The sequence below is a fragment of the Bubalus bubalis genome, chromosome 14 (assembly GCF_019923935.1).
Source record: "Bubalus bubalis isolate 160015118507 breed Murrah chromosome 14, NDDB_SH_1, whole genome shotgun sequence".
NCBI classification, from domain to species: Eukaryota; Metazoa; Chordata; class Mammalia; order Artiodactyla; family Bovidae; genus Bubalus; species Bubalus bubalis.
This window is the reverse complement of record NC_059170.1, coordinates 51,376,696-51,402,702: the sequence shown is the minus strand read 5'-3', so window position 1 is coordinate 51,402,702 and position 26,007 is coordinate 51,376,696. Positions and strand designations below refer to the sequence as shown.

General features: G+C 39.2%; 1 protein-coding gene and 1 long non-coding RNA gene across 13 annotated transcripts in view; both read left to right on the top strand.

Annotated features, from left to right (window-relative positions):
* The window catches only part of SLC39A12 (solute carrier family 39 member 12), an 85,320-nt gene extending 65,788 nt beyond the window's left edge, over nucleotides 1-19,532 (top strand). For 10 of the 11 annotated variants that reach the window (XM_044928087.2, XM_044928086.2, XM_044928079.2 and 7 more), the window contains one exon: nucleotides 18,963-19,532. In XM_044928087.2, the coding sequence (XP_044784022.1) occupies nucleotides 18,963-19,091 (129 nt within the window). In that variant the 3' untranslated portion in view covers nucleotides 19,092-19,532. Of the gene's footprint in view, nucleotides 1-18,063; nucleotides 18,122-18,962 lie in introns of all 11 variants that reach the window. The other variant, XM_044928083.2, reaches the window with a different exon arrangement.
* Nucleotides 19,533-20,956: 1,424 nt separating this feature from the next.
* The window catches only part of LOC123329241, a 39,457-nt gene continuing 34,406 nt past the window's right edge, over nucleotides 20,957-26,007 (top strand). The window contains exons 1-2 of one of the 2 annotated variants that reach the window (XR_006544613.2): nucleotides 20,957-21,119; nucleotides 23,719-23,721. This is a non-coding gene — a long non-coding RNA (uncharacterized LOC123329241). The remainder of the gene's footprint in view (nucleotides 21,120-23,718; nucleotides 23,722-26,007) is intronic. The other variant, XR_006544612.2, reaches the window with a different exon arrangement.

Genomic DNA, 26,007 nt, shown 5'->3' with positions numbered 1-26,007 from the left:
CAGAGAGATATGAGGTTGCTAAATTTGAGGCTGGAGGAAGGGGACCAGGAGCCAAGGAATGTAGGCAGCCTCTAGAAACTGGAAAAGGCAAGGAGACAGATTCTCCTCTGAAGAATCCAAAATAGTTAAGCAACAAGTTACTGAACTTCAGGTCTGGCTGCTCAAAAATCAATACCTGAGAGACAGTTGTTGGTAAAAAGGAAAATTGCTTTTAATCAGAATGCTGGTAATCTATGGAGATGGTGGACTCAGTACCCCCAAACACCATCTGCAAAGATTCTGCTTAGCCATGAAAGTTTTTAAAGGAAAAAGGAAGTCAACACAGTTAATCACTGAGTTGAGGGGGTCAGAGTCATCACCATCCCTCACTGCACACAGGCTTGTCGGCTTCTTGTGATCTTTCTTTAGATGCTATCGTGTTCACACAGTTTGTTCATGAGATTACTGAAGTGGGAACAAGGGAAGAGATCTGGTCATCTGTTCATTACTTATTCTTCTTTTCTATTTCTTTCATCTACAGAAAGCACCAAGGAGTTAGGCAAGGTATTGTGTGATCATAAGATCTGATAGGGGTGCTTGGGCTGGAAATGAGTAGAACACAGGGGCACGTGATTTAAAAGTTAGTTACAATATAGTTTTGCTAAATTGATGGAAAAGAAGGTTTCCTGCTGTGGGCGATTTCCACAAAGAACTGCTTACAAGTCTCCCCTGTCAGATATCATTCCATTTAGATGGGATTAGGGATGAAGGGCCATCTCCTATAACTGCTTTATGCTGAGTAAGGGCATCAAGGACTTAATGTGAAAGATGTTGGCATGGGTTTGAAGCACCTCTTTGCTGACAGTTTTAGGTGCCCGTTTACATATATGAGCAGAACAAGCTGCAATTATTTTGATGCCCACAAAAATACAGATTGTTATGAGCAGTAGTGTTAATCTCATTCTCTTAAGGCCAGTTCTTGGAATGCTGCTAACCATAGACTCATTTGTGCTCAAGATGGAGCAGCTTATATCACAGCTGCAGTCTGGTCATCATGCAGTTGGCGTTTCCCCTCTGGTGGCAGTTATAATACCTGTAAGACAACTCAGAAATGTATATTAGACATTGAATCTGTGACTTCGTTGTCCTAATCCTTAATTGCTTGAACCTGCTCTTTTGGGACCCAGGAAGGGCTGGGAGACATCAGCTTTTCTACAAACAAGAGACAAGAAACATGGAGGAGCCTTTTTACTTGGGGGAAGAGGGAGTGGAGACCACAGTAATCTGCTTGGTTCCAAACACATTGATTTTACTGGAGTATAGTTGCTTTACAATGTCGTGTTAGTTTCTGTGTACAGCAAAATGAATCAGCTATACATATACATATATTCCCTCTTTCATGGATTTTCTTCCCATTCAGGTCACCAGAGAGCATTGAGTAGAGTTACCTGAGCTATATAGTAGGTTCTTATATATTATCTATTTTATGTGCTCTGTTGTGTCCAACCCAGAGATTGAACCCGAGTCTCCTGTGTCTTCTGCATTGGCAGGTAGATTCTTTACCACTGAGCCACCTGGGAAGCCCTGTTTTATACATAGTATCAATAGTGTATAATTGTCAATCCCAATCTCTGAATTCGTCTTGACCCCCTTTCCCCCTTGGTATCCATAAATTTGTTTTCTGGATCTATGTCTCTATTTCTGCTGTTACAGAACTGTAAAATAAATTTGTGTTTTAAATTTGTTGTTTTAAACCAACAGGTTAGTGGTAATTTGTTGACAGTAGAAGTAGGAAGCTAATATATCCCTGTGCTGCTAACCTTGGTTTAGATGCTCTTGGGAACAAGAGGCAGCTGTGTAGGAGCTTCTCATTCTGTATGAGAACTGAAAATTCCTTCTATGAAAATTCCCAGAACTAAAAATTCAGGGAAACTTCTCATAGCCACCCTCTCTAAAATTAAAAAAATCTCTCAAACAGAAGGAAAAGACCAGCCCCAAAAGTATTTTTTTTTTCAGATTTCAATAAGAGAGAATTTATTTTTCAACAATATGATTTTTATTTAAAGAACGAGTTAATTCATTTTGAAGAGCATTAAGTAGGTTATGCCAGGGAGAGATTTATTTTGGATCTGAAACAAGTTGCAGACCTTTAGGCATTTCCTAAGGTTTTAAATCCTGTAAAACTGTTTCCATAGCAATAAGCTCATAGAAATCTCAAGGGGCTATCACGATGGTGATGTCCCTAGAATGGAGATAACTGGACGGCTGCCCAGGATCCAATATGTTAATAGCATCCAAGCTGATAGTGGAGGAGATGTAACTCAGAGAAGGAGGTTCAGGAGAAGGCTGTGCCTACCAAATTCATGCTAAAATGAAAGAAAACAAAACTCCTGTGCCCTCTCCCTGTATATCAAGGTGACTTTTTATTTATTTAGCTGTGATGGATCTTAGTTGCAGTACCTGGGGTCTTCACTGAGTCATGTGTGCTCTCTGGCTGTGACATACGGGTGGTCTAGTTGTGGTGCTTGGGCTTAGTTGCTCCAAGGTTTATGGGAGCTTAGTTCCTCAACCAAGGATCAAACCCACATCCCCTGCATTGCAAAGTGGATTCTTAACCACTGGACCACCAGACAGGTCCCCATCATGTTGAGTTAATTGAGAATAAACCTTATTTCCAGTCCTCTCCCTCCACCAGTCTTTCTTACTACGTATATCTCTGAGTTGCTTCCTCTTCCACTCCACAGCTGTTTTTTTTTGTTTTGGGGGGGGGGTGGTTTCTTATCTTTTTTTAAAACTTCTTTTTTACTTACATAATAATGGGAGAGGAAACAGCAAGATTGTAGAGGAATCACTTAGAGCAATTGGCTTATCTACCCTCTTCTGGGAATTAACATCCTCCAAGTAATATCCCAGCCATCCTTTTGCCTGGAGCATTTTCCAATTACCAAATAATTTTCTTTGTTTGCAAAGCATAGTAAAGACTATTTTGAATTTGAACTTAAGAGCCTCTGTTTTGAAAATGTATCCAAACACAGAAAAATAAGCTCTACCTATGACACCTACTCAATGAATAGGATTATTAGTAGTCCAGAGGAAGAACATTCACTGGCTTCTCTACAGTTATTTTAGTTCAGTGACTAATAACAGCTTTGAGAGAGTGAATTGAGTAAAAAGAACATAAATTGGCTGACAAAACAGCTACCATCCTACCTAGGTTTTGGATCTTTTTAAAAATCAGGTGACCTGCGGCTCATCGGTAAAGAAGCTATCTGCATTGCATTGATCTGCATTGATCCCTGAGTCAGGAAGATCTCCTGGAGAAGGAAATGGCAACCCACTCCAGTATTCTTGCCTAGGAAATGCCATGGACAGAGCAGCCTGGTGGGCTATAGTCCATGGGGTCTATAAAGAGTTGGACATGACTTAGAGACTAGAAAAACAACTATAATATTAAGCTCCTCCTACACTTTGGGGTTGTTGATCCTATTCCCTGCTCCCCATTCTTTATCTTCCAATTTATTGCATTTAATTGAGTCTTCCTTTGTCAGGGGAATGTCAGGGGAATTTAAATAAATTCAGTGCAATTCAGGAGAAGGCAATGGCACCCCACTCCAGTACTCTTGCCTGGAAAATCCCATGGATGGAGGAGCCTGGTGGGCTGCAGTCCATGGGGTCTCTAAGAGTCAGACACGACTGAGCGACTTCACTTTCACTTTTCACTTTCATGCATTGGAGAAGGAAATGGCAACCCATTCCAGTGTTCTTGCCTGGAGAATCCCAGGGACGGGGGAACCTGGGGGGCTGCCGTCTATGGGGTCACACAGAGTCAGACACAACTGAAGTGACTTAGCAGTAGAAGTGCAATTCAATCAGTAATCCATCACCACCAAGTTGGCACTGGTAGATGAGTCCTTTATCCAGAAAACTAGTAAGTTATTCTCACTTTGAAGTTTGGCAATAGCCAGATGTAATGCCCTTTAAATAATATCCATCCATAAAAAACAGATATTTTGTTTGAAAAGACATAGAATAATCTTGATATGCACATTTGCTTTCAACAAATACTGTACTTGAAATCAATGAGTGTAACTGACATCCTTTAAATCCATGACAAGCATTGAAAAGCCTTTTTAGGCAGCACAATGAATATAATTTAACACTCACAATGATTTCTTCACAAAGCAAGAAGTATGAATCATTCTTACCAACAGTTTTGAAAGATTTACATTCTCTTTCTGTAAAAATCAGTCAAACTCTACCCTTAGATGTTTTCTACTGAGGAAATTATTAACAGACTAAACTTTGATGAATGCCGAGCTTTATAATTTTTAAAAAGTAACCACCAGAAATGTTTGTATTTTTTGTTCTGCATGTTTCTTTTCTTCTTGCTAGTTTCTCAAACCATGTGTGCACACACATACATACATATCTTCCAAAGAAATCCATTTCTTAAGAAAATGCTACAGCTGGCTGATGACTGTCTTTACTGAGCTATATAATTCAGTTTGTCTAACTCAACTGCTTTCCCTAACGAAAAAAATGGATAAGTGAATTTTTTAATGCAAGTTAAAAGCAGGTAACATCTTTGTGTCTCTGAATTATGTCTGACAGTGATAGGATATTTGTCTTATAACTCAGTTTTCAAAAGAGAAATTTTCACTTATCTTCTGTTGCAAATGGCTTCTTGAATTCCCTTGGGATACCATTGAGAAGGTAGAAACCTATAATATTGTATTTGAGTATTTAACAAATAAAATATCTAATGCTGAATTTTTCAAAATAACCTTTTAAGCTTCCTGTTTGGTGATCTCAGACACACTGAGAGCTGTGGCTCTTGCTTTCTTGCTTGATAAGGAAAATTAAAACTACTGTATTCAGTTGTTTTACAAACATAGCTACGAATTTAAAAAAACCTAAAGGAAAGCTGAAAGCTGATGGCTGCAGATGGTGACTGCAGCCATGAAATTAAAAGATGCTTCCTCCATGGAAGAAAAGTTATGACCAAACTAGAATGCATATTAAAAAGCAGAGACATTACTTTGCCAATAAAGGTCCATCTAGTCAAAGCTATGGTTTTTTCAGTAGTCATGTATGGATGTGAGAGTTGGACTATAAAGAAAGCTGAGCACCGAAGCTTCATGCTTTTGAACTGTGGTGTTGGAGAAGATTCTTGGGAGTCCCTTGGGTTGAAAGGAGATCAAACCAGCCCATCCTAAACGAAATCAGTCCTGAATAGTCACTGGAAGGTCTGATGCTGAAGCTGAAACTCCAATACTTTGGCCACCTGATGCAAAGAACTGACTCATTGGAAAAGACCCTGATGCTGGAAATGAAAGGCGGGAGGAGAAGGGGATGACAGAGGATGAGATGGTTGGATGGCATCACCAACACAATGGACATGAGTTTGAGTAAGCTCTGTGAGTTGGTGATGGGCAGGGAGGCCTGCTGTGCTGCAGTCCATAGAGTTGCAAAGAGTCAGACATGACTGAGCGACTGAACTGAACTGAAAGGATATCTATGACAAAACTAGACAGTGTATTAAAAAGCAGAGACATCACTTTGCTGACAAAGGTCCGTATGGTCAAAGCTATCATTTTTCCAGTAGTCATGTGTGGATATGAGAGTTAGACCATAAAGAAGAGCACCGAAGAATTGATGCTTTCAAATTGTGGTGATGGAGAAGAATCTTGAGAGTCCCTTAGATTTCAAGGAGATCAAACCAATCTTAAAGGAAATCAACCCTGAATATTCATTGGAAGGACTGTTGCTAAAGCTGAAAATCCAGTACTTTGACCACCTTATGTGAAGCACCAACTGGTTGGAAAAGACCCTGATGCTGGGAAAGATTGAAGGTAAAAGGAGAAGGTAGTGGCAGAGGATGAGATGGTTAGTTAGCATCACCAACTCAATAGACATGAATTTGAGCAAACTCCGGGAGCTAGTGAAGGACAGAAGAGTCTGATGTACTATAGTCCATGGGGTTGCAAAGAGTCAGACATGAGTTGGCAGCTGAACAACAGCAACAAAAATTCAAAATAGTACTTGTGTCAGTGGGAACACATCTCCCAATTTCAGGATATTGTTGGGCCAACATAGTGATTTGTGTTATAGGTACTAATTCTATTCTCATGGGCTCTGTCCTCATGGCCTCATCGAATCCTAATCACCTCCTAAAGGCCCCAGCTCCTTATTTCATCACATTCAGGGGTATTCTTTCAACATATGAATTTTGAGGAAACAAAAATATTTATAATATAATATTTATGCTCTAGGATCTTGAGATCTAAACATAGAAAGAAAAGAAAGAAAGAAAGTGAAGTCGCTCAGTCGTGTCCAACTCTTTGCGACTCCATGGACAGAGGAGCGTGCACCAGGCTCCTCTGTCCATGGGATTTTCTAGGCAAGAGTACTGGAGTGGGTTGCCATTTCCTTCTCCAGGGAATCTTCCCGACCCAGGGATCGAACCCAGGTCTCCTGCATTGTAGACGGACGCTTTACCATCTGAGCCAGGACTTCCCTGTAGCTCAAACAGTAAAGAATCTGCCTGCGATGTAGGAGACCAGGGTTTGATCCCTGGGTTGGGAAGATCCTCTGGAGAAGGGAATGGCAATCCACTCCAGTATTGAAAGTTGCTTAATGGCTTAGTGGCTAAAGAATCTGCCTGCAGTGCAAGAGACAAAGGAAACCTGGGTTTGATCCCTGAGTTGGGAAGATCCTTTGGAGAAGGGAATGGCAACCCACTCCAATATTCTTGCCTGAGAAATCCTATGGACAGAGGAGCCTGGGGGGCTACAGTCCATGCAGTTGCAAAGAGTCAACAGGACTGAGCCCTGCTATAGTACTGCAGTATAGCACAGTACCTAGAATTATCAAAACATAACTCACAATTTAATGTTTCTCAATACAAAATTAATGCAATTAATCTTTAGTAGTTGATAATTATTCCTATTGTATATTTTCTTATTTGTGATAATATTACAATGAATAGAGGAGATAGTGAAGGACAGGGAAGCCTGGTGTGCTGCAGTTCATGGAATCACAAAGAATCAGACATGACTTAGCGACTCAGTAACAAAGAGCTAAAGAATTAAAGCAAAGCTTTTGAAACACTGGAGTGAGTGAGTGAGTGCATGTGTGTTTATTGTGGTAAAATATTAATAAGAAAAAATTTACCAATTCTAGGTGTACAGTTCAGTAGCATTAAGTACACTCATTGTTGTGCAACAACTACCATCCTTCTCCAGAACATTTTTTATCTTTTCAAACTGAAACTCCATACTCATTAAACAATAATATACCTACCCTCAGCTCCCGGTAACCATCATTCTACTTTCTTCTCTATGAATTTAACCATTACAGGTACCTCACATTTGTAGCTGCTGCTGCTGCTAAGTCACTTCAGTCGTGTCTGACTCTGTGCGAACCCATAGACAGCAGCCCACCAGGCTCCCCCATCCCTGGGATTCTCCAGGCAAGAACACTGGAGCAGGTTGCCATTTCCTTCTCCAATGCATGAAAGTGAAAAGTGAAAGTGAAGTCACTCAGTCGTGTCTGACTCGTAGTGACCCCATGGACTGCAGCCTACCAGGCTCCTCTGTCCATGGGATTTTCCAGGCAAGAGTATTGGAGTGGGTTGCCATTGCCTTCTCCCACATTTGTAGAATCATGCAGTATTTGTCCTTTTGTGACTGGCTTGTTTCACTTCACATAATAACTTGAGGGCTCATTCATGTCATAGTGTTTGTCAGAGCTTCCTTCCTTTTTAAGGCTGAATAATATTCTATTATATGTATATCAGATTTTGTTTATCCATTTATCTATCAGTGGATACTTGGCTTGCTTTCCTAAATTCTTATTGAGAACTGAATAATATATTTGATCCTCAGGTGATTTTTTTCATTCACTAGAGCAATTTCCCTGGTGTTTTTGTAAAGTTTGTGACAGTGAATGTCCAATGCAATCTTGCTTACTCATCAAGAATAACGTAGGTCATTTACAATTCATCTAAATTTACTGAATGCATGAGATGATCACTGTTATAAAGAGTCAGCCTATGTATGTTGTCAACAGTCTGGAAGAAAAGCAAAAAGTTTATGTGATTGTGTCTGTGGTAGAACACTTATTAACATAAGTAAGTTGGCCAGCCAACACATGGGAGAAGAAAGACAGATAAAATTCAGTCCATCTCTTTCTTGGGGTGGCGAAGACCAAACAGTTTTTCTGCTTTACCAGATTTTCAGCAAATTGTGATCTCATGGATGACAGGTTCAGAAAATTTTCTTGGAGACATAAAAAATTATACAGACTAAGTGGTTAGGTTTTATAAACACTGGATGAACTTTTGAGTGTCATTAACTGTAATAAATCTACCTACCTATTTAACAGGACTCCTACATGTCTCTTTGTTAATTATTTCTTAGACAACAGGTCATTGATAAATAATCATCAAATGACCCTTTAAAAGTAAAAGAAAAACTAACTGAAAAGTTAACATTGTAAATATGTGGATGAGTGAATATTCTAAAGTTAATTTTTTTCTCATGTGTTTGACAACATATGACAGAACATAGAAACAACATCTGTGTACTCCAGTGGCTCTTCATAGCAGTGATGATCATTGGAAAAAGAAAAAGAAAATCTAGGTGTTTCAGTGTTATAAGAATATGGAAAAGACTTGGGAAAAAATCTTCCTGTCATGAATATAAATGAAACACTTCTATATGGCACTATCTACTTTGTCCTTAGCCACCAAACAATTCAGTAACTCAAAATCAATTCAGTTCAGTCACTCAGTCGTGTCTGACTCTTTACGACCCCATGCAGCATGCCAGGCCTCCCTGTCCATCGCCAGCTCCCGGAGTTTATTCAAACTCATGTCCATTGAGTCAGTGATGCCATCCAGCCATCTCATCCTCTGTCATCCCCTTGTCCTCCTGCCTTCAGTCTTTCCCAGCATCAGGGTCTTTTCAAATGAGTAGGTTTTTCACATCAGGTGGCCAAAGTATTGGAGTTTCAGCTTCAGCATCAGTCCTTCCAATGAATATTCAGGATCGATTTCCTTTAGGATGGACTGGTTTGATCTCGTTGAAGTCCAAGGGACTCTCAAGAGTCTTCTCCAACACCAGAGTTCAAAAGCATTAATTGTTCAGTGTTCAGCTTTCTTTATAGTCCAACTCTCACACTCATACACAACTACTGGAAAAACCATAGCTTTGACTAGATGGACCTTTGTTTGCAAAGTAATGTCTCTGCTTTTTAATATGATTTCTAGGTTGGTCATAACTTTTCTCCCAAGGAGCAAGTGTCTTTTAATTTCATGGCTGCAGTCACCATCTGTTTCCATTGTTTCCCCATCTATTTGCCATGAAGTGATGGGACTGGATGCCATGATCTTCGTTTTTTGAATGTTGAGCTTTAAGCCAACTTTTTCAGTCTCCTCTTTCACTTTCATCAAGAGGCTCTTTAGTTCTTCTTTGCTTTCTGCTATAAGGGTGGTATCATCTGCATATCTGAGGTTATTGATATTTCTCCCAGCAATCTTAATTCCAGCTTGTGCTTCTTCCAGTCCAGCGTTTCTCATGATGTACTCTGCATATAAGTTAAATAAGCAGGGTGACAATATACAGCCTTGATGTACTCCTTTCCCAATTTGGAACCAGTCTGTTGGTCCATGTCCAATTCTAACTGTTGCTTCCTGACCTGCATACAGATTTCTCAAGGGGCAGGTCAGGTGGTCTGGTATTCCCATCTCTATAAGAATTTTCCAGAGTTTGTTGTGGTACACACAGTCAAAGGCTTTTCAATCAACTCAAAATATGCTTCATTTTTTCCTTGCCCCCCCTTGTTTTTTCTTTTTCTACTTGTAGAAAACAGGAATGTTTAGGTGGAACAGAAGAAATATCATTAGATTCATAATCAATACCAAAAGATCCATAATCATTGTGATTTTTCTCCCAATAAGCCTATAGGCCAAGGTATGAGTATTTCATTTATACCAGGCATAGATAATAAAAAAAAATTTTGTCTACATTTTCTACAGTGGTGGCTATATCCATATGTCACATATATATCCATATGGAGTGCTTAAAATATAATGTTTTTAATTAAAATGGATTTTGGATTTCGATTTTTAGGAATCCTAGGAAATGCATTTTTTTTTTAATTAAAAAACTTTATTTTAGAGCAGTTACAAGTTCTTGGCAAAATTGAGTAGAAAATAAAGAAAATTCCCACATGACGTCTGACCCCCACACATACGTACCTTCCCCTACTATGAATATCACACACCACAGTTATGTTTGTGACAACTGATGAAACTACACTGATAAATCATTATCACCCAAAGTCCATATTTACATGAGGGTTTACAATGTTTGCTGTTGTACATTCTATGGATTCTGACAGACAACATATATTCCTTCACTGTAGTATCATACAAAATAGTTTTGATGCCCTAAAAATCCTTGGTGTGCATCCTCAGTGATTCCTGGCAACCACTAATCTTTTTATTGTTTTCATAGTTTTGACTTTTCCAGAATGTCATATAGTTGAAATTATTATACTATGGTGCCTTTTCAGACTAGCTTCTTTCACTTAGTAATAGGCATTTGCATTTTCCCCACGTCTTGATAGCTCAGATTTTTAGCATTAAATAATATTCAGTTGTATGGATGTACCGCAGTTTATCTATCCATTTACCTAGTAAAGGATACCTTGGTTACTTCCAAGTTTTGGAAATTATGAGTAAAGCTGCTGTAAACTTCCATGTGCAAGTTTTTCTGTTAACATAATTTTCCAGTGTTTTGGGGTGAATACCAAGAAGTGCCTTGGTAAAAGACTCTGATGCTGGGAGGGATTGGGGGCAGGAGGAGAAGGGGACGACAGAGGATGAGATGGCTGGATGGCATCACTGACTCGATGGACGTGAGTCGGAGTGAACTCCGGGAGTTGGTGATGGACAGGGAGGCCTGGCATGCTGCGATTCATGGGGTCGCAAAGAGTCGGACAGGACTGAGCGACTGAACTGAACTGAACTGAACCAAGGAGCGCAATTTCTAGAGTATGCTTAGTTTTGCAAAACATCTGCCAAATGTTTTCCAAAGTGGTGGGATCGTTTTGCATTCCCACCAGCAATGAATGAGAGTTCCTGTTGCTCCAGATCCTTGCCAATATTTGCTATTGTCAGTGTTTTGGATTTTGGCCATTCTAATAGGTAGGTGGTGGTATCTCACGTATCTCATGTGTCTCACGGCCAGTGTAATCTGAGATTCCCTAAAATCATGATGTTGAACATCTTTTCATGTGCTTATTTGCCGTCTTTTCAGTTCTTTTACTCATTTAAAATATTGGGTTGTTTGTTTTCTTTTCATTGAATTAAATTCTAAGAGTTATTTGCATATTTTAAATAGTCTTTTATTAGGTGAGTCTTTTGCAAATATTTTCACCCAGTCTCTGGCTTATATTTTCATTCTCTTGATGTTATCTTTTGCAGACCAGAAGTTTTAATTTTTTATTTTTGGCCACACTATGTGGCTTGCAGGATATCAGTTCCCAACCAGGGATTGAACCTGGGCCAAGGCAGTGAAAGCCTGGAATCCTAACCATTTGAGCACCAGGGAACTCAGAAGTTTTTCATTTTAATGACGTTCAGCTTGTCAATCAGTTCTTTCATGTCTTTGATGTGGATCTAAAAAGGCATCACCATACCCAAGGTCATCTGAGTTTTACCTGTATAGTTTTTTGGGTTTTTTTGATAAGAATTTTTTTTCCTTTGATTTTATTTTATTTTTAAACTTTACAAAATTGTATTAGTTTTGCCAAATATCAAAATGAATCCGCCACAGGTATACATGTGTTCCCCATCCTGAACCCTCCTCCCTCCTCCCTCCCCATACCATCCCTCTGGGTCGTCCCAGTGCACTAGCTGAAATCTGTGATTCATCTTAATTTTTATGAAAATTTTGTGTATAGATTCTTTTTTTTTTTGCTTGTGCATGTCCAATAGTTCCAACACCATTTATTGGGAAGACTATCTTTGCTTTATTACTTTTGCTCATCTGACAAAGATCAGTTGACTGTATTTATGTGGGTCTATTTCTGGGAGCTGTACTCTGTTCCACTGATCTGTTTATCTTTTCTTTTGCCAATACCACACTGTCTTAATTACTATAACTTTATTGTAAGTCTTAAAGCTGGGTAGTATCAAATTCTCCAACTCTATTCTTCTCCTTCAGGATTGTGTTGGACATTCTGTGTCATCTGCCTCTCCATATAAGCTTTAGAATCAGATTGTCAATATTGACAAAATAAGTTGCTGGGTTTTTTATTTTGATAGAAATTGCATTCAATCTATAGATCAAGTTGTGGAGAACTGACATCTTGACAATATTGAATTTTCCTATCCATAAACATGGAATCTCTCTCCATTTAGTCTTTTTCCTTGACATCTTTGAGTTTTATAGTTTTCCTCAAATAGATGTTTTATATATTATGTTAGAGTTATATCTAAGTGTTTCATTTTGGGGTTCTAATATAAATGGTGTTTTCAATTCAAAATCCACCTGTTCATTCCTGGTAAATAGAAAAGCAATTGACTTTTGTATATTAACCTTGTATTTTGCAACCTTGATATAAGCATTTATTAGTTCTGGGAGCTTTGTTGTTTTGGCTTTACTACATAGACAATCGTGTTAAGTACAAATAAGCAGAGTTTTATCTCTTTTTTCCCAATCTGTGTAACTTTTATTTCCTTTTCTTCTCTTACTGCATTTGCTGGGACTTCCAATATGATGTTGAAAAACAGAGGTGGAAGGGGATATCCTTGTTTTGTGTCTGATCTTAGCAGGAAAGCCTTCACTTTCTCACCACTGAGTATGATGTTAGCTGCAGGCTTTTTAAGATGCTAATTATGAATTTGAGGAAGCTCCTCTCTATTCCTAATTTGCTGGGAGTTTTTATTTTATCATTAATAGGTGTTGGATTTTGTCAATGCTTTTTATACATCTATAGATATGATGATGTGATTTTTATTTAGCCTGTTGATATTGGAATGTCAGTTCAGTTCAGTTCCTCAGTCGTATCCGACTCTTTGAGATCCCATGGACTACAGCATGACAGGCTTCCCTGTCCATCACCAACTCCCAGAACTTGCTCAAACTCATGTCCATCGAGTTGGTGATGCCATTCAACCATCTCATCCTCCGTCATCCCTTTCTCCTCCCACCTTCAATCTTTCCCAGCATCAGGGTCTTTTCAAATGAGGCAGTTCTTCGCATCAGGTGGCCGAACTATTGGAATTTCAGCTTCAGCATCAATCCTTTCAATGAATATTCAGGACTGATTTCTGTTAGGATTGACTGGTTGGATCTCCTTGCAGTCCAAGGGACTCTCAAAGAGTCTTCTCTGACACCACGTTCAAAAGCATCAATTCATCAGCCCTCAGCTTTCTTTATGATCCAACTCTCACATCCATACATGACTACTGGAAAAACCATAGCTTTAACTAGACAGATATTGGAATATAGACTACATTAATTGATTTTTTGAATGTTAAACCAGCCTTGGATGCCTAGGATAAATCCCACTTTTTTGTGGCATATAATTTTTCTTATACATTGTTAGATTTGATTTGTTAATATTTTGTTGAGGATCTTTATATCTCTGTTCATGAGAAATATTGACCTATAGTTTTCTTGTCATATATGTCTGGTTTTTGGTATTAAGACAATACTAATCTCTTAGAATGAATTAGAAATTATTTACTCAGCTTCTTTCTTTCGGAAGAGACTATAGAAAACTGACATAATTTCTTCATTAACTGTTTGATAGAGTTCACCAGTGAACACATCTGGGTCTGGTGCTCTGGAAAATTATTAATTATTGATTCCATTTCTTTAATAAAAGAAATAGACCTATTCAGGTGGTCTATTTTTTTCTTGTGTTAGTTTTGGCAGATTGCATCTTTCAAGGAATTTGTACATTTCATCTAGGTTATCAAATTTGTGGGCATAAAGTTATTCATAATATTCCTTTATTATCCATGGATTTTTTAAGTGATATCCCCTCTTTCAATTCTGATATTATTAATTTGTGTCTTCTGTCTTTGTTTCTTAGTTAGCCTGGAAGAGACTTGTCTAGTTTATTGTTCTTTTCATAAAATCAACTTTTGTTTTTGTTGATTTTTCTCTATTGATTTCCTATTTTCAATTTTACTGATTTCTGCTCTAGTTTTTATTATTTCTCTTTTTTTTGCTTATTTGGGATTTAATTTGTTAGTTTTCTTCTAGTTTCCTGAATTTGGAACTTAGATTATTGCTTTTATATATTTTCCCCCAATATATGCATTCAATCCTGTCAATTACCCTCTATTTACCGTGTTCACTGAATACCACTAGTTTTGATAGGTTGTATTTTCATTTTCATAATTTGTCTCACATTCTTTCAAATCCCTCACCCTGAGAAGGTCAGAGTCACTGCATCTCTTTCACTACAGTCATTTCTACTGAAGCACAGGCTCAGGTAGACATGAATGGGACATCGAGCTCAACTTCGGCACTGCTGACACTCGGCGCTGGTAATTCTCTGTTGGGGGGGTTCTCCTGTGTGTTGCAGGCTGTTTAGCAGCGTCCCTGGTTTCTATCCACTAGATGTCAGTTGTCCCTCTGCCCCTAGTCATGAGAGCCAAGAATGTCTCCAGACCTTGTCAAATGTCCCCTTGGGGGTTCTCTCCTCTGGTTGAGAACTACTGGATTCTTGTATCCAGCAAGAGAAAGGTCAAACATACAACATATGCAAGGGCTTTAGATTTATGGCAACAGAAAATAGGCTGATGTATTTTTTTCATGCCTCTGTGGGAGCATCCTGGACGTTCTGTTTGGATGTGCTTGAAATGGATATTTCTTTGTTTTAACCAGCAAACTAGATAGAAGGAGGATTAAGACTATTGCAACCTGCTATCTCACACCCCAGCACAGAGCAGCAAAATAAAAGACAAAGTTGGATCCAAAACTGTTATCCTGGATGGATGGATAGCCTTAAATTATGTTACATATATTTATTTTTCCAGAATCTTTTTCATTACAGGTTATCAGAAAATATTAAGTAGAGTTCCATGTACTATTCAGTAGGTCCTTGTTGATTATATATTTTATATGTGTAGTATGTATATGTTGATCCCAAACTCCTAATTTATCCCCATGCTTCCTTTCTCCTTTAGTAATCATACGTTTGTTTTCTAGGTCTGAGTCTATTTCTGTTTTGTAAATAAGTTCATTTACACCATTTATTTTAGATTGTTTCTCTGGATTACTTCATATGATAATTTCTAAGTCCATCCATGTTGCTGCAAATGGCATTCCTTTCTTTTAAAAAATTAAAATAATTGGCTCTGTGATAACTTCCCATCCATTCAGCAGTACCTTCTAGCAGCTTGTTTTTCCTCAAGGTCTTTCAGGATGCTCTGGAGGAAAGTCTTATGTAACATCTACTTTGATTTACATCCTTTTTTTAATCACACCTTTACTTATATCTTTCCTTCTTTCCTATTTACTCCTCAAAATCCTGCAGGAGGTAAAATGATTAATGCCTTTCAGTTATGAGGAAACACTGGCTCAGGAAGGATGATGACTTATCCAAAGGCACGTAGACATGACATCAGAACCAGGACAAGAAGCCAGATCATCTCATTATTGTAGAGGATATACAAACACCTCCAAAGACCAGCTTTCTATCTGAAATTCACCTCTGTTATGGCCCAATACATTTCTAAGTAGCTAGAAAAAAAATGCCAACACTAAAAAGTCCAATTAGTCACTGCATGTGATAAAAATATGTAGTAGAATACATAGATATCACACGGCCTTTGTCATAAAAGATAGCATGTTACTGCTTCTGTTTATAAGGCAGACGGTATGCACTGGAACAAAGCTGTAACAGACTAACTTTGTAAGTCTATAGAAACAGACAAACAATGAAAATTTCACATTTTAAAACTTTAAAGAGATTCTCACCCTGACATGGAAGCTTTGATCGTAATTTGATTGGCCTGTCTGCACTTCCAATGTCCACATGGTTTGGTAAGAAAGCCTAGTTAAGCTTGCTTTTGAGACAGTACTTGGCACTGTTTTGGATTATTATGGATGACATATGAACCGTAATATCTCTTGGGTACATACCAAAATACTAGCAAGTTCTACAGAAAGTCTTTCCAAAAGATACAAGCATAAAATGTTGAAGCTCAAACCACATCTGATTACAGCATTTCACTTGCTCTGAATCTAGCCATATTTTTAATCATTTCAGTTAGCAAATTTGAAGGGAAATAAAAGTCCATAGGAATTCATTTTTGAGAGTACATATTGTGCTTTTTCTTTTTAAAAAAACACCCAACAAGAGTTTAAATGCCACCATTTTCCCTGGCTTTCAAAAAAGAAAAGTCCCCTTTTCCTCCAGGGCAGTTAAACTGTTATTGAAGTTTTACAGATCTTGATTCATACCCTAAGACTAGAGGGGTGAAATGATGAATAGAATGTGTTAACATTGAAGTAAAAAGTAGAAAAAAAGAGAAATGATAGCAAAACAGCCTTGCCTTCTAGAGATAGTACTAGGAGAAATGTTCTTCAGACTTTTGCCAGATATTTGGAAATCCTGAAGCAGAAACTAACTTCGTTCTTAACCTCCATGCTTGGCAAGTTCCCCAAATCTGATCAGTGAATGTCAAGACACGACAGTCAAGTAGTTGTAATTTTCTGGAAAATAATCTTTAAGATGCAACTCTTTAACATACCATTGTGAAGTTCTTTTTAAAAATTTCAATCAGGCATAGGAAAAAAATTCCCTGATATGCACGAAGCCCACATATTGACTGTAACTGGTCTACAGATAATGGTCCATGCAAGTTCTCTTAATTAATTGAGATGTAGTTATGATGGTCAACTGCTAATTAGGATTTCTGAACATTTTAGCAAGTGATAGTAAATAAATGTTTTACACTTGATTCCATCCACATAATTGTATTCCTAGTCAAGTTGAAGCTTAAAAGTGAATGCTCATGGAGAATGTTAAAGCACATCAGGAAGGCAAGTGGATAAATACTAATATCATGTACCATGCAGTAATTTTATATGAGGGAGGACTTGACACAAAGGATGGTTTATGGAACATCCACTGAAACTAAGATGGTGTCTTTCCTTCTTCTACACCTAAGGTTCACACTCCTGGGCCATCCTAAGTTCACACTTCTTTGTCTATTTCCATCTTTATTCTGAAAAATGGCTTCTTATTGGTGTCATTAAAGATCTGTTACTGGATATTGCAACATTTGCCTTCAATATGGTTTATAAATGTACATACCCCTGAATGGATGGCAAGTTATCACAGAGCAAATTGTTTTAATTAAAAAAGCAAGGAGTGCCATTTGCAGCAACATGGATGGACCTAGAGACTATCATAATAAGTGAAATAAGTCAGACAGAGAAAGACAAATAGCTTATGTTGCTATATGTATAAGCCTATATTGCTTACATGTGAAATCTAGAGAAGATGATACAAATGAATTTATTTACAAACCAGAAAGAGGCTAGACTCACAGACATAGAAAACAAACTTACAGTTACCAAAGGGGAAAGGGTGTGGGGGAAGGATAAATTAGGAGGTTGGGATTAAGATATACACACAGGACCTACTGTATAGTACACAGAACCCCACTTAATATTTTGTAGTAAACTTTAAGGGAAAAGAACCTGAAAAGGAATGTGACACATATGTATATTACATAATTTAAGGCCATCCATCCATCCATCCATCTGTCCATTCATCCATCCATCCATTCAGGATAGCAGTTTGGATCCCACTTTGTCTTTTATTCCATGGCTCTGTGTTGGGGTGTGAGATAGCAGGATGCAATAATTTTACTCCTCCTTCCATCTATTTTGCCAATTTAAACACAGAAATATCCATCTCAAACACACCGAAACAGAACATCCAGGATGCTCCCATACAGGCATGAAAAAAGACATCAATCTGTTCTCCATTGCTATAAATTTAAAGCCCTTGCATATTTTATATGTTTGACCTTTCTTTTGCTAGGTACGAATCCAGTAGTTCTCAACCAGAGGAGAGAACCCCCAAGGGGACATTTGACAAGGTCTGGAGACATTCTTGGCTGTCATGACTAGGGGCAGAGGGACAACTGACATCTAGTAGATAGAAACCAGGGACGCTGCTAAACATCCTGCAACACACAGGAGAACCCCCACAACAGAGAATTATCCAGCGCTGAGTGTCTGTAGTGCCAGGGTTGAGTTCAGTGTCCAATCTCTGTTGACCTGAGGCTATGCTCCAATGGAAATGAAATGATTGTCATGAAAGAGACAGTGACTCTGACCTTCTCAGGGTGAGGAATCAAAAGAACGTGAGATGAGCAGATTGAGGAATGACTCACAGATGTTGAGTGAATGTTTCCCTCTAAATGGCGTTACAGCATTTCACAAACATAAATCTGTTGCTATTTCTCTCTCTGAGAATAAAACCTAGCCTTAGGAAATGATGCCTTTATTGTTCCAAAGGTCAGGAAGATCTCAGTCATCATTTTGAAAAGAAACAAATATATGCTTTGTAATAGGCAGTGCATTTAGCAATTTCATAAACCCAATAGGACCATCAAAAAGAATTCCTTTCATCTATTATATATTTCACATTTAAACATTTTCCAAAAATAAAAATCGGAATTAGATTTGCTTTCAGTTGATAACTGTCATTTTAAGATTTCTGGCATTGCTAGGATCCTTGTCACTACATTCTAATGGTTCAATTTATCTGACGTTTTAGAATTTTGGTGAGAGTGGGTATTAAACATTTTGTAACCGTTTGGGGAATTGGAAAGGTTATTAAGTTCTGAATAACAGAGTCTCTCATGTTTTCCCACCAAACTTTTCCCAGCAGTGAATATATCTGGATCTTATTCTGGTTTTTTATTCTTTTTTTAGCTTCCTGAAATGACTCATGTTCAAACACAGCGACCCTGGTTGATGTTTCTCCTGCAAAACTTTGGACTGACCCTAGGTTGGCTTTCTCTCTTCCTCTTGGCTATATATGAACAAAATATTAAAATATAAGTTTATAGTCTCAAAATCCTTCAAAAATCAATTTTCTGGCCTCACGTCATTTCTTTTATTATATTCTATAATGATTTATAAATTAAATATTTTTATCATAGGTGAAATGTGTGTCTTTATTAACTTATTAATTTAATAATGTAATTTTGTTTCTGTAGTGTATAAATTGAATTTTCGTTTTAAGTTTCCAACACCATGATGGAACTCACACCTTTTTAGTAATTGGTAAGCTGTAAATTAATTCTAGTAAACTTTCAAAAAGAATTGTTTCCCTAGTAAAAGATGTTTGTTTGTAGTATTTGAAATGGACAGATGTCTGTTGGGATACAATGTGTTTCAACTTCTTTGATATCAATAATATATTTTTGTGTGTATGTGAAATTACAAACCATAAGCAAACTAAATTCCAAACAAATGTAATAAAGTCCAGTTTTAATGTGATGGTTTGTATTATTACCTTTTGTTACTGGATGTCAGATTCTATATCAACACTAAAATATATATATATATATATATATATATATATATATATAGTTCACTTAAGAGAATGACCCACTGACTCAGAAATGCTCATAAATAAGCAAACTTGGGAAGTTTATTTTTTTATTCATTTATTTATTTGACTGCACCAGTTGCAATATGTAAGATCCAGCCTGACCAGGGATTGAACCCAGGGCCCCTGCATTGGGAGTACAGTGTATTAGCTACTGGACCACCAGGGAAGTCCCAAAGCCTGGGAAGTTTAAAGGCTATTGTGTCAACACTCTTCTCTGTAATCACCAAAGGAAATCTAGTCCAGGTAAAGAAAACTGGAAAAAACAGATGAAGTTCAAAAATTTTTAACAGAACAAAACTTGAGTAAGGCTGGAGATTACTGTGTAAACTCTCATGGATTTAACAGAGTATATTTATGAGAATAATAGTACTGACATGCAAAACATGTTCTATTCTTTCTGAGGAAATATAGAACCCTAAACATTATTTCAGTAGGTACATCATGAAATATACAAGCAGCATTACTGATAGCCTAGCAAACTGAGCCGCCAGGGAAGCCCTCTAGCAAGATTATTAAACTAGAAAATAACTCTGGTTTTAGTCATTTTTCTTAGAAAATAGATGCTTCACTTTTTTTTTTTTTAATGAGATATCCTGTCAAGGGGGGAAAATCCCATTTTACTGCCAAAATGAATCGTGTCACTCAGTCACATACACCTTTCCTGCTGCTGCTGCTGCTAAGTCGCTTCAGTCGTGTCCGACTCTGTGCGACCCCACAGACGGCCTCCCACCAGGCTCCCCGTCCCTGGGATTCTCCAGGCAAGAACACTGGAGTGGGTTGCCATTTCCTTCTCCAATGCATGAAAGTAAAAAGTGAAAGGGAAGTCGCTCAGTCGTGTCGGACTCTTAGCGACGTCATGGACTGCAGCCCACCAGGCTGCTCTGTCCATGGGATTTTCCAGGCAAGAGTACTGGGGTGGGGTGCCACTGCCTTCTCCGACACCTCTCCTACGTACACACACACACAATCTTCAGCCACCTTTCTTTGATTTCAAAATGGAGGGGGGCGGGGCAGGCAGTTCTTCAGTTGTCTTTAGAGCTTCAATTAAGGCATCATGATATAGTGCAGTAATTCTCGAAAATTCAGCAGACGTTAGGACCAATGGAGGATTTGTTCCAATGTAGAGAGCTGAACTTCATCCCTAGAATTTCTGCTGCTGTAAGTCTGAGTGGGGCTTGACTTTGAACAGTCTGCAGGCAATACTAATACCGCGAGTCAAACGCCCCGCCCCCGCCCCAAGCTTCACTGGCTTTGTTAATACCAGGTGCACCTGGCGTTGTTGAAAAAGAGCAGGCGCAAGACTGTGTTGCCCATTTAAGATGATTAACACCCTGCGAACCTCACGCGAGACCTGAGTTCCTAGGTTGAAACCCCAAGCTCTTTCCCACTTGCTTGTGAGCAGACTATCCATCTCAGGAGTTACCGGATGAAGGATGTGCAGGTAGCCCTTTTATTTATCTTTGCCTTGAAAGGTAAGTGGACCCCACACGTAGAGCTTTGCCGTTCTTTTGTTAGAGAATGACGTGTAGCTGAACAAAACCCCTTTGTACAGGTCGACGTCATGTGGAGGTGACAGAAAGAAGCACTGGACACCAACCGTATTTGGGTTTCTATGAGCACGTTCTGATTTTGGCATCAAGCCTTAACCTCAACCAATTTAATTAGAAAAGCTCTGACAGATGATTTTGTTCCAAGTTCAGGTTTAGAGTTGGTTTGGGGCTTGGCTAAATTAAGCATGTTGGTGTGAGCTACTCACCCTGTAACCTTCAAGTTAAGAGTGGGTTTAATTTTCTTTTTAAATTTTATTGAAGTATTAATATCCACTGTAAAGCAAAATGATTCAGTTATACATACATACATATATATATATATATACACACATACATTCTCTTTCATAAGCATTTCCACTATGGTTTATCTCAGGATATTGAATATAGTTCCATGTGCTATACAGTAGGACCTTGCTGGTTATCCATTTTAAATATAGCAGTGTGTACGTGTCCATCCCAGGCTCCCTAATTATCCCTTCCTTCCATCCTTCCCCACTGGTAACCATAAGTTCGTTCTCTAAGTATCTGTGTTTGTTTCTCTTTTGTAAGTAAGTTCAGTTGTATAATTTCTTTTTTGGATTCTGCATATAAGGGATGTCCTATATTTCTCCTCTCTCTAACTTCACTCAGCATGACACCCATGACATCCATCTCTAGGTCCATCCATGTTGCTGCAAATGACTGGCTCTTTGTTAATCCCCACCAGCAACCCAATAGCCTAAGCTGGGCCTCCAGCCTCAAACAATCTTAAAATTGCTAGAAATTCTCTTTTCCTCCAAACTGAGTGGTAACGATAAAAATATTATGACAACTCCTTGCCTTCTAAATATGGACAGAGTCTAAATTTGGGATGGCTGACCATGGTCATCCCTTTCAGTCATCTAAGTTATGTGTTACTCACTGAGCTTTGGGGTAAATGGTGTTTTCCTTGAAACCAGATTTCTCAATAGTGTTAGAGTATTTCTGTTTACTAGGCCTAAATTTAGGATTCCACTGTATTTCTTCTCGGTGATTGATTTGTATTTTCGTCACTGAACTAGAAATGCTCCTGGAGGGAAAAGCCAAAGAGCAAGTTATACAGAATTCTTATTTGAACATCCATCACTCACTGACACAGCCCTCTTTAGGGAAAGGAAAATGGTGTCATGTCACCGTGAGGCTGAATTCAGGGCCTGGGAAGGTGCTTCCACTGCTGTGGGCTAACTGGGGTGTTATGGAAATATGCTCGTAAGTTATAGTCACAGCCACCCCTCCCCCACCCCTTCCAGAACCCAGTCTTCTGTGGTGAGACTGCGCCTCTCTGTAAGATGCGTATCTCAGGATACTGCACTTTGACAATTTGCTTTCCTCTTCAAAGCTGGAGCAAGGGCTAGGTCAGATCATGATGATGCCGATCTGGAGGGTGGACTGGACCAATGAGGTTGGGACTCTTGTGTGATCATGAAGACTTCAGGCTCTAAACTGAAATGTTGGTTCAAATCCCAGAAATGCTACTTAATTACCTTAGAACTTCTTTGAGCAGTTTTTCTTTCTGTAAAATAGGACTGAAAATAGACATTACCTCATTAAATTGTGGGGCCAATATGAGATGCTTACTGTTCATGAAGCACAGTGCCTGGAGAATACTGATGATGCAATAAATATTGAATCATCATCACCCATATCTTTAGTCTCTTCTTTCATCACATATTCACAGTTTACTGCTCAGGGCTGCACCTTGGCTCATGAAAATGTCTTTTCCTGGTAGAGAATGGAGATCATGTCTTTTTATGTTTTTATAATCTTCTACTCAAGCCCCCAAACCAGCCCCACAAGTCACTCAAATCTGTCCTTCATGTTGTTTTCTGTTGACTCACTTCCAGAGCCTAAGAGATAGGGGCGCCCCTCTGGTTGGCCCTAACCTGCTCATGCCCAGGGAAGCCTCCTTAAATGTGTCATAATGCTTGCACCCACTGTGAGCCCCTCTCTTTTATTCTTCATCTTATTTATGAATTCTTGATGCCCAGAGGCACTCACTTTATATTTTTTAAACTTGCTATTTTATATTGGAGTATAGTTGATTGAGTATACTTCTCTGTGCTGTCCTTGTTGTTTATGCATCAAGGTTATGATCTACTATGTTCCACTCTGATCACATGTCTAAGGATCTGGAGGTTGAATAATGGAAGCTGAGGTAGAAGAACCTGTCTGAGGTCACGCTTGTTGTCACAAAAGAGTTCACCCACTGCTCTGTTGCCAATGCACCTGCTGAGGGAATGTGACCAGCTCTGCAAAGAGTCCAGGGTCTACCAGGCATCTCCCTCGGGAGTGCTGGCATGTTCACACAAGGCAGGCACCCTCTAGCTGCGGGCACACACAGCCACCCTGGACAGTGAGGTCACCACGGACAGCAGTGCCAACTCACCAAGCAGATGCTCATACCTGCACTAGCGACCCCTTGTGTGGGGGGAGTGATCCCCGTCCACCGTAGTCAAGCTTTTTACCTTCATAGACACCTCTCAAAACCCAGTGGAAATCACAGAAAGTTGGAGAGGCCAAAGAGGCTTTCCCAAATCCAAAGTGATGTTGCCCTTTACGAAGGACCTGTGAGTGATACCTGACCTGTGAGCTATACCTGCAAGTCAGACCTCCCACACCACAGTGTTCCAGGTCTCAGAGACAGATTTTGTCATGTGGCTGCTGCTGCTGCTAAGTTGCTTCAGTTGTGTCTGACTCTGTGCGACCCCATAGATGGCAGCCCACCAGGCTCCTCTGTCCATGGGATTTTCTAGGCAAGAGTACTGGAGTGGGTTACCATTCCCTGCCTGCTAACACTCAGCCCACTCTCCTCCATGCTGCTTCACCCACTTTACAAAGCCTCTTGTTTCTCAGAACCTTTCTTTCTCTGTAAGATAAATCCCTTCACCTCCTTACTCACATTGAACAATACAAAAAGATAATCCTCTTCCTCTGCCCACAGAGACAGGTGCTGCCAGCTGGGTCCCACCTGGTCTCACACTAATTCCTATGCCTACTTTTGACTTTACACAAAATTTGGGAAAGTATCTGGAATGTCTGGTTTACACATTCGTTTTAATTCGTGGTCTCAGCATTTCCCTTAAATAACAATGCAGGGTGCTCCTCGACTCAGCCCACAGCATCGTGTCTTGCTGGTGCTAGAACCAACCTCAGAGATTTAATTCAACTCTTTGATTTTATAATGGTGAAGTAGTTGCAAATATTTTTAGGATGCTTACTAGGTGCCAGACACTATTACAGATGCTCTATAAGACTCATTTAATTCTCTTAAGAACCCTAAAAGTAAAGGTGAAACACTCTTTTCTTACCCCTTTTAAAGATGAAGACACTGAGACCCAGAGGGTTCAGTTCACTTGCCCAATATTATAGAGCTAAGGTAGGCTGGCTCCAGAATCTGTGACCTTAACGCCTATCACACAGCCCCTACGGAGAAGTAACAAAGGTTTATACAGTCTAAATGAGGGCCTGAGGTCTTATTTCAGTAAAGGAGTTGACCAAGGACTCAGACTGAAATCTCTGACTTCTGGTCCAGTAGTCTTAACAATCCTTCCAGTCCTCTCTGGTCTGCCCTCTGGTCAGCCCTTCTCCTCTCTAAGGTCTCAGTCATTTAAGGAGAGTTTGCCTATTCTTGTTCATGTTAATTTCTCCCCTTGATGATCTATGGCCCATGGCCCATGCAGCAAGTTTTTTGTTTTTTTTTTTTTGTAAGTTACAGTTTTCTACAACTTATTTAAAAAATGATTTTTTTAAAGCATCACTTTATTTGTTTTTGGCTGAGCCAGGTCCTTGTTGCAATGCGTGAACTTCTTCTTATGGTGGGTTCCCTTGTGGCTCATGGGCTCTAGGCATGAGGGCTTAGTTGTTATGGTGCCTGGGCTTAGTTGCTACTCGGCATTGGGAATCTTACTGGACCAGGCATGGAAACTGTGTCCCCTGTGTTGAGTACGCAGCTTCTTAACTACTGGACTATCAGGGAAGTTCAAACAAATGAATTTAAGTTCTAAAATTCCAAAAGGTTTCTCAGTTCAGTTCAGTTGCTCAGTCATGTCCAACTCTTTGCGACCCCATATACTGCATGCAGCATGACAGGCTTCCCTGTCCATCACCAACTCCCAGAGCTTGCTCAAACTCATGTCCATCGAGTTGGTGATGCCATTCAACCATCTCATCCTCTGTCATCCCCTTCTCCTCCTGCCTTCAGTCTTTCCCAGTATCAGGGTCTTTTCCAGTGAGGCAGTTCTTCACATCAGGTGGCCAAAGTATTGGAGTTTCAACTTCAGCATCAGTCCTTCCAATGAATATTCAGGACTGATTTCCTTTAGGATGGATTGGTTGGATCTCTTTGCAGTCCAAGGGATGCTCAAGAGTCTTCTCCAACACCACAGTTCAAAAGCATCAATTCTTTGGCGCTGAGCTTTCTTTATAGTCCAACTCTCCACATCCATACATGACTACTGGAAAAGCCATAGCTTTGACTATATGGACCTTTGTCAGCAAAGTAATGTCTCTGCTTTTTATTGTGCTGTCTAGGTTGCTCATAACTTTTCTTCCAAGGAACCAGCGTCTTTTAATTTCATGGCTGCAGTCACCATCTGCAGTGATTTTAGAGCCCCCCAAAATAAAGTCTGTCACTGTTTCCATTGTTTCCCCATCTATTTGCCATGAAGTGACGGGACCAGATGCCATGATCTTAGTTTTTGAATGTTGAGTTTTAAGCCAACTTTTTCACTCTCCTCTTTCACTTTCATCAAGAGGCTCTTAAGTTTTGCACTTTCTGCCATAAGGGTGGTGT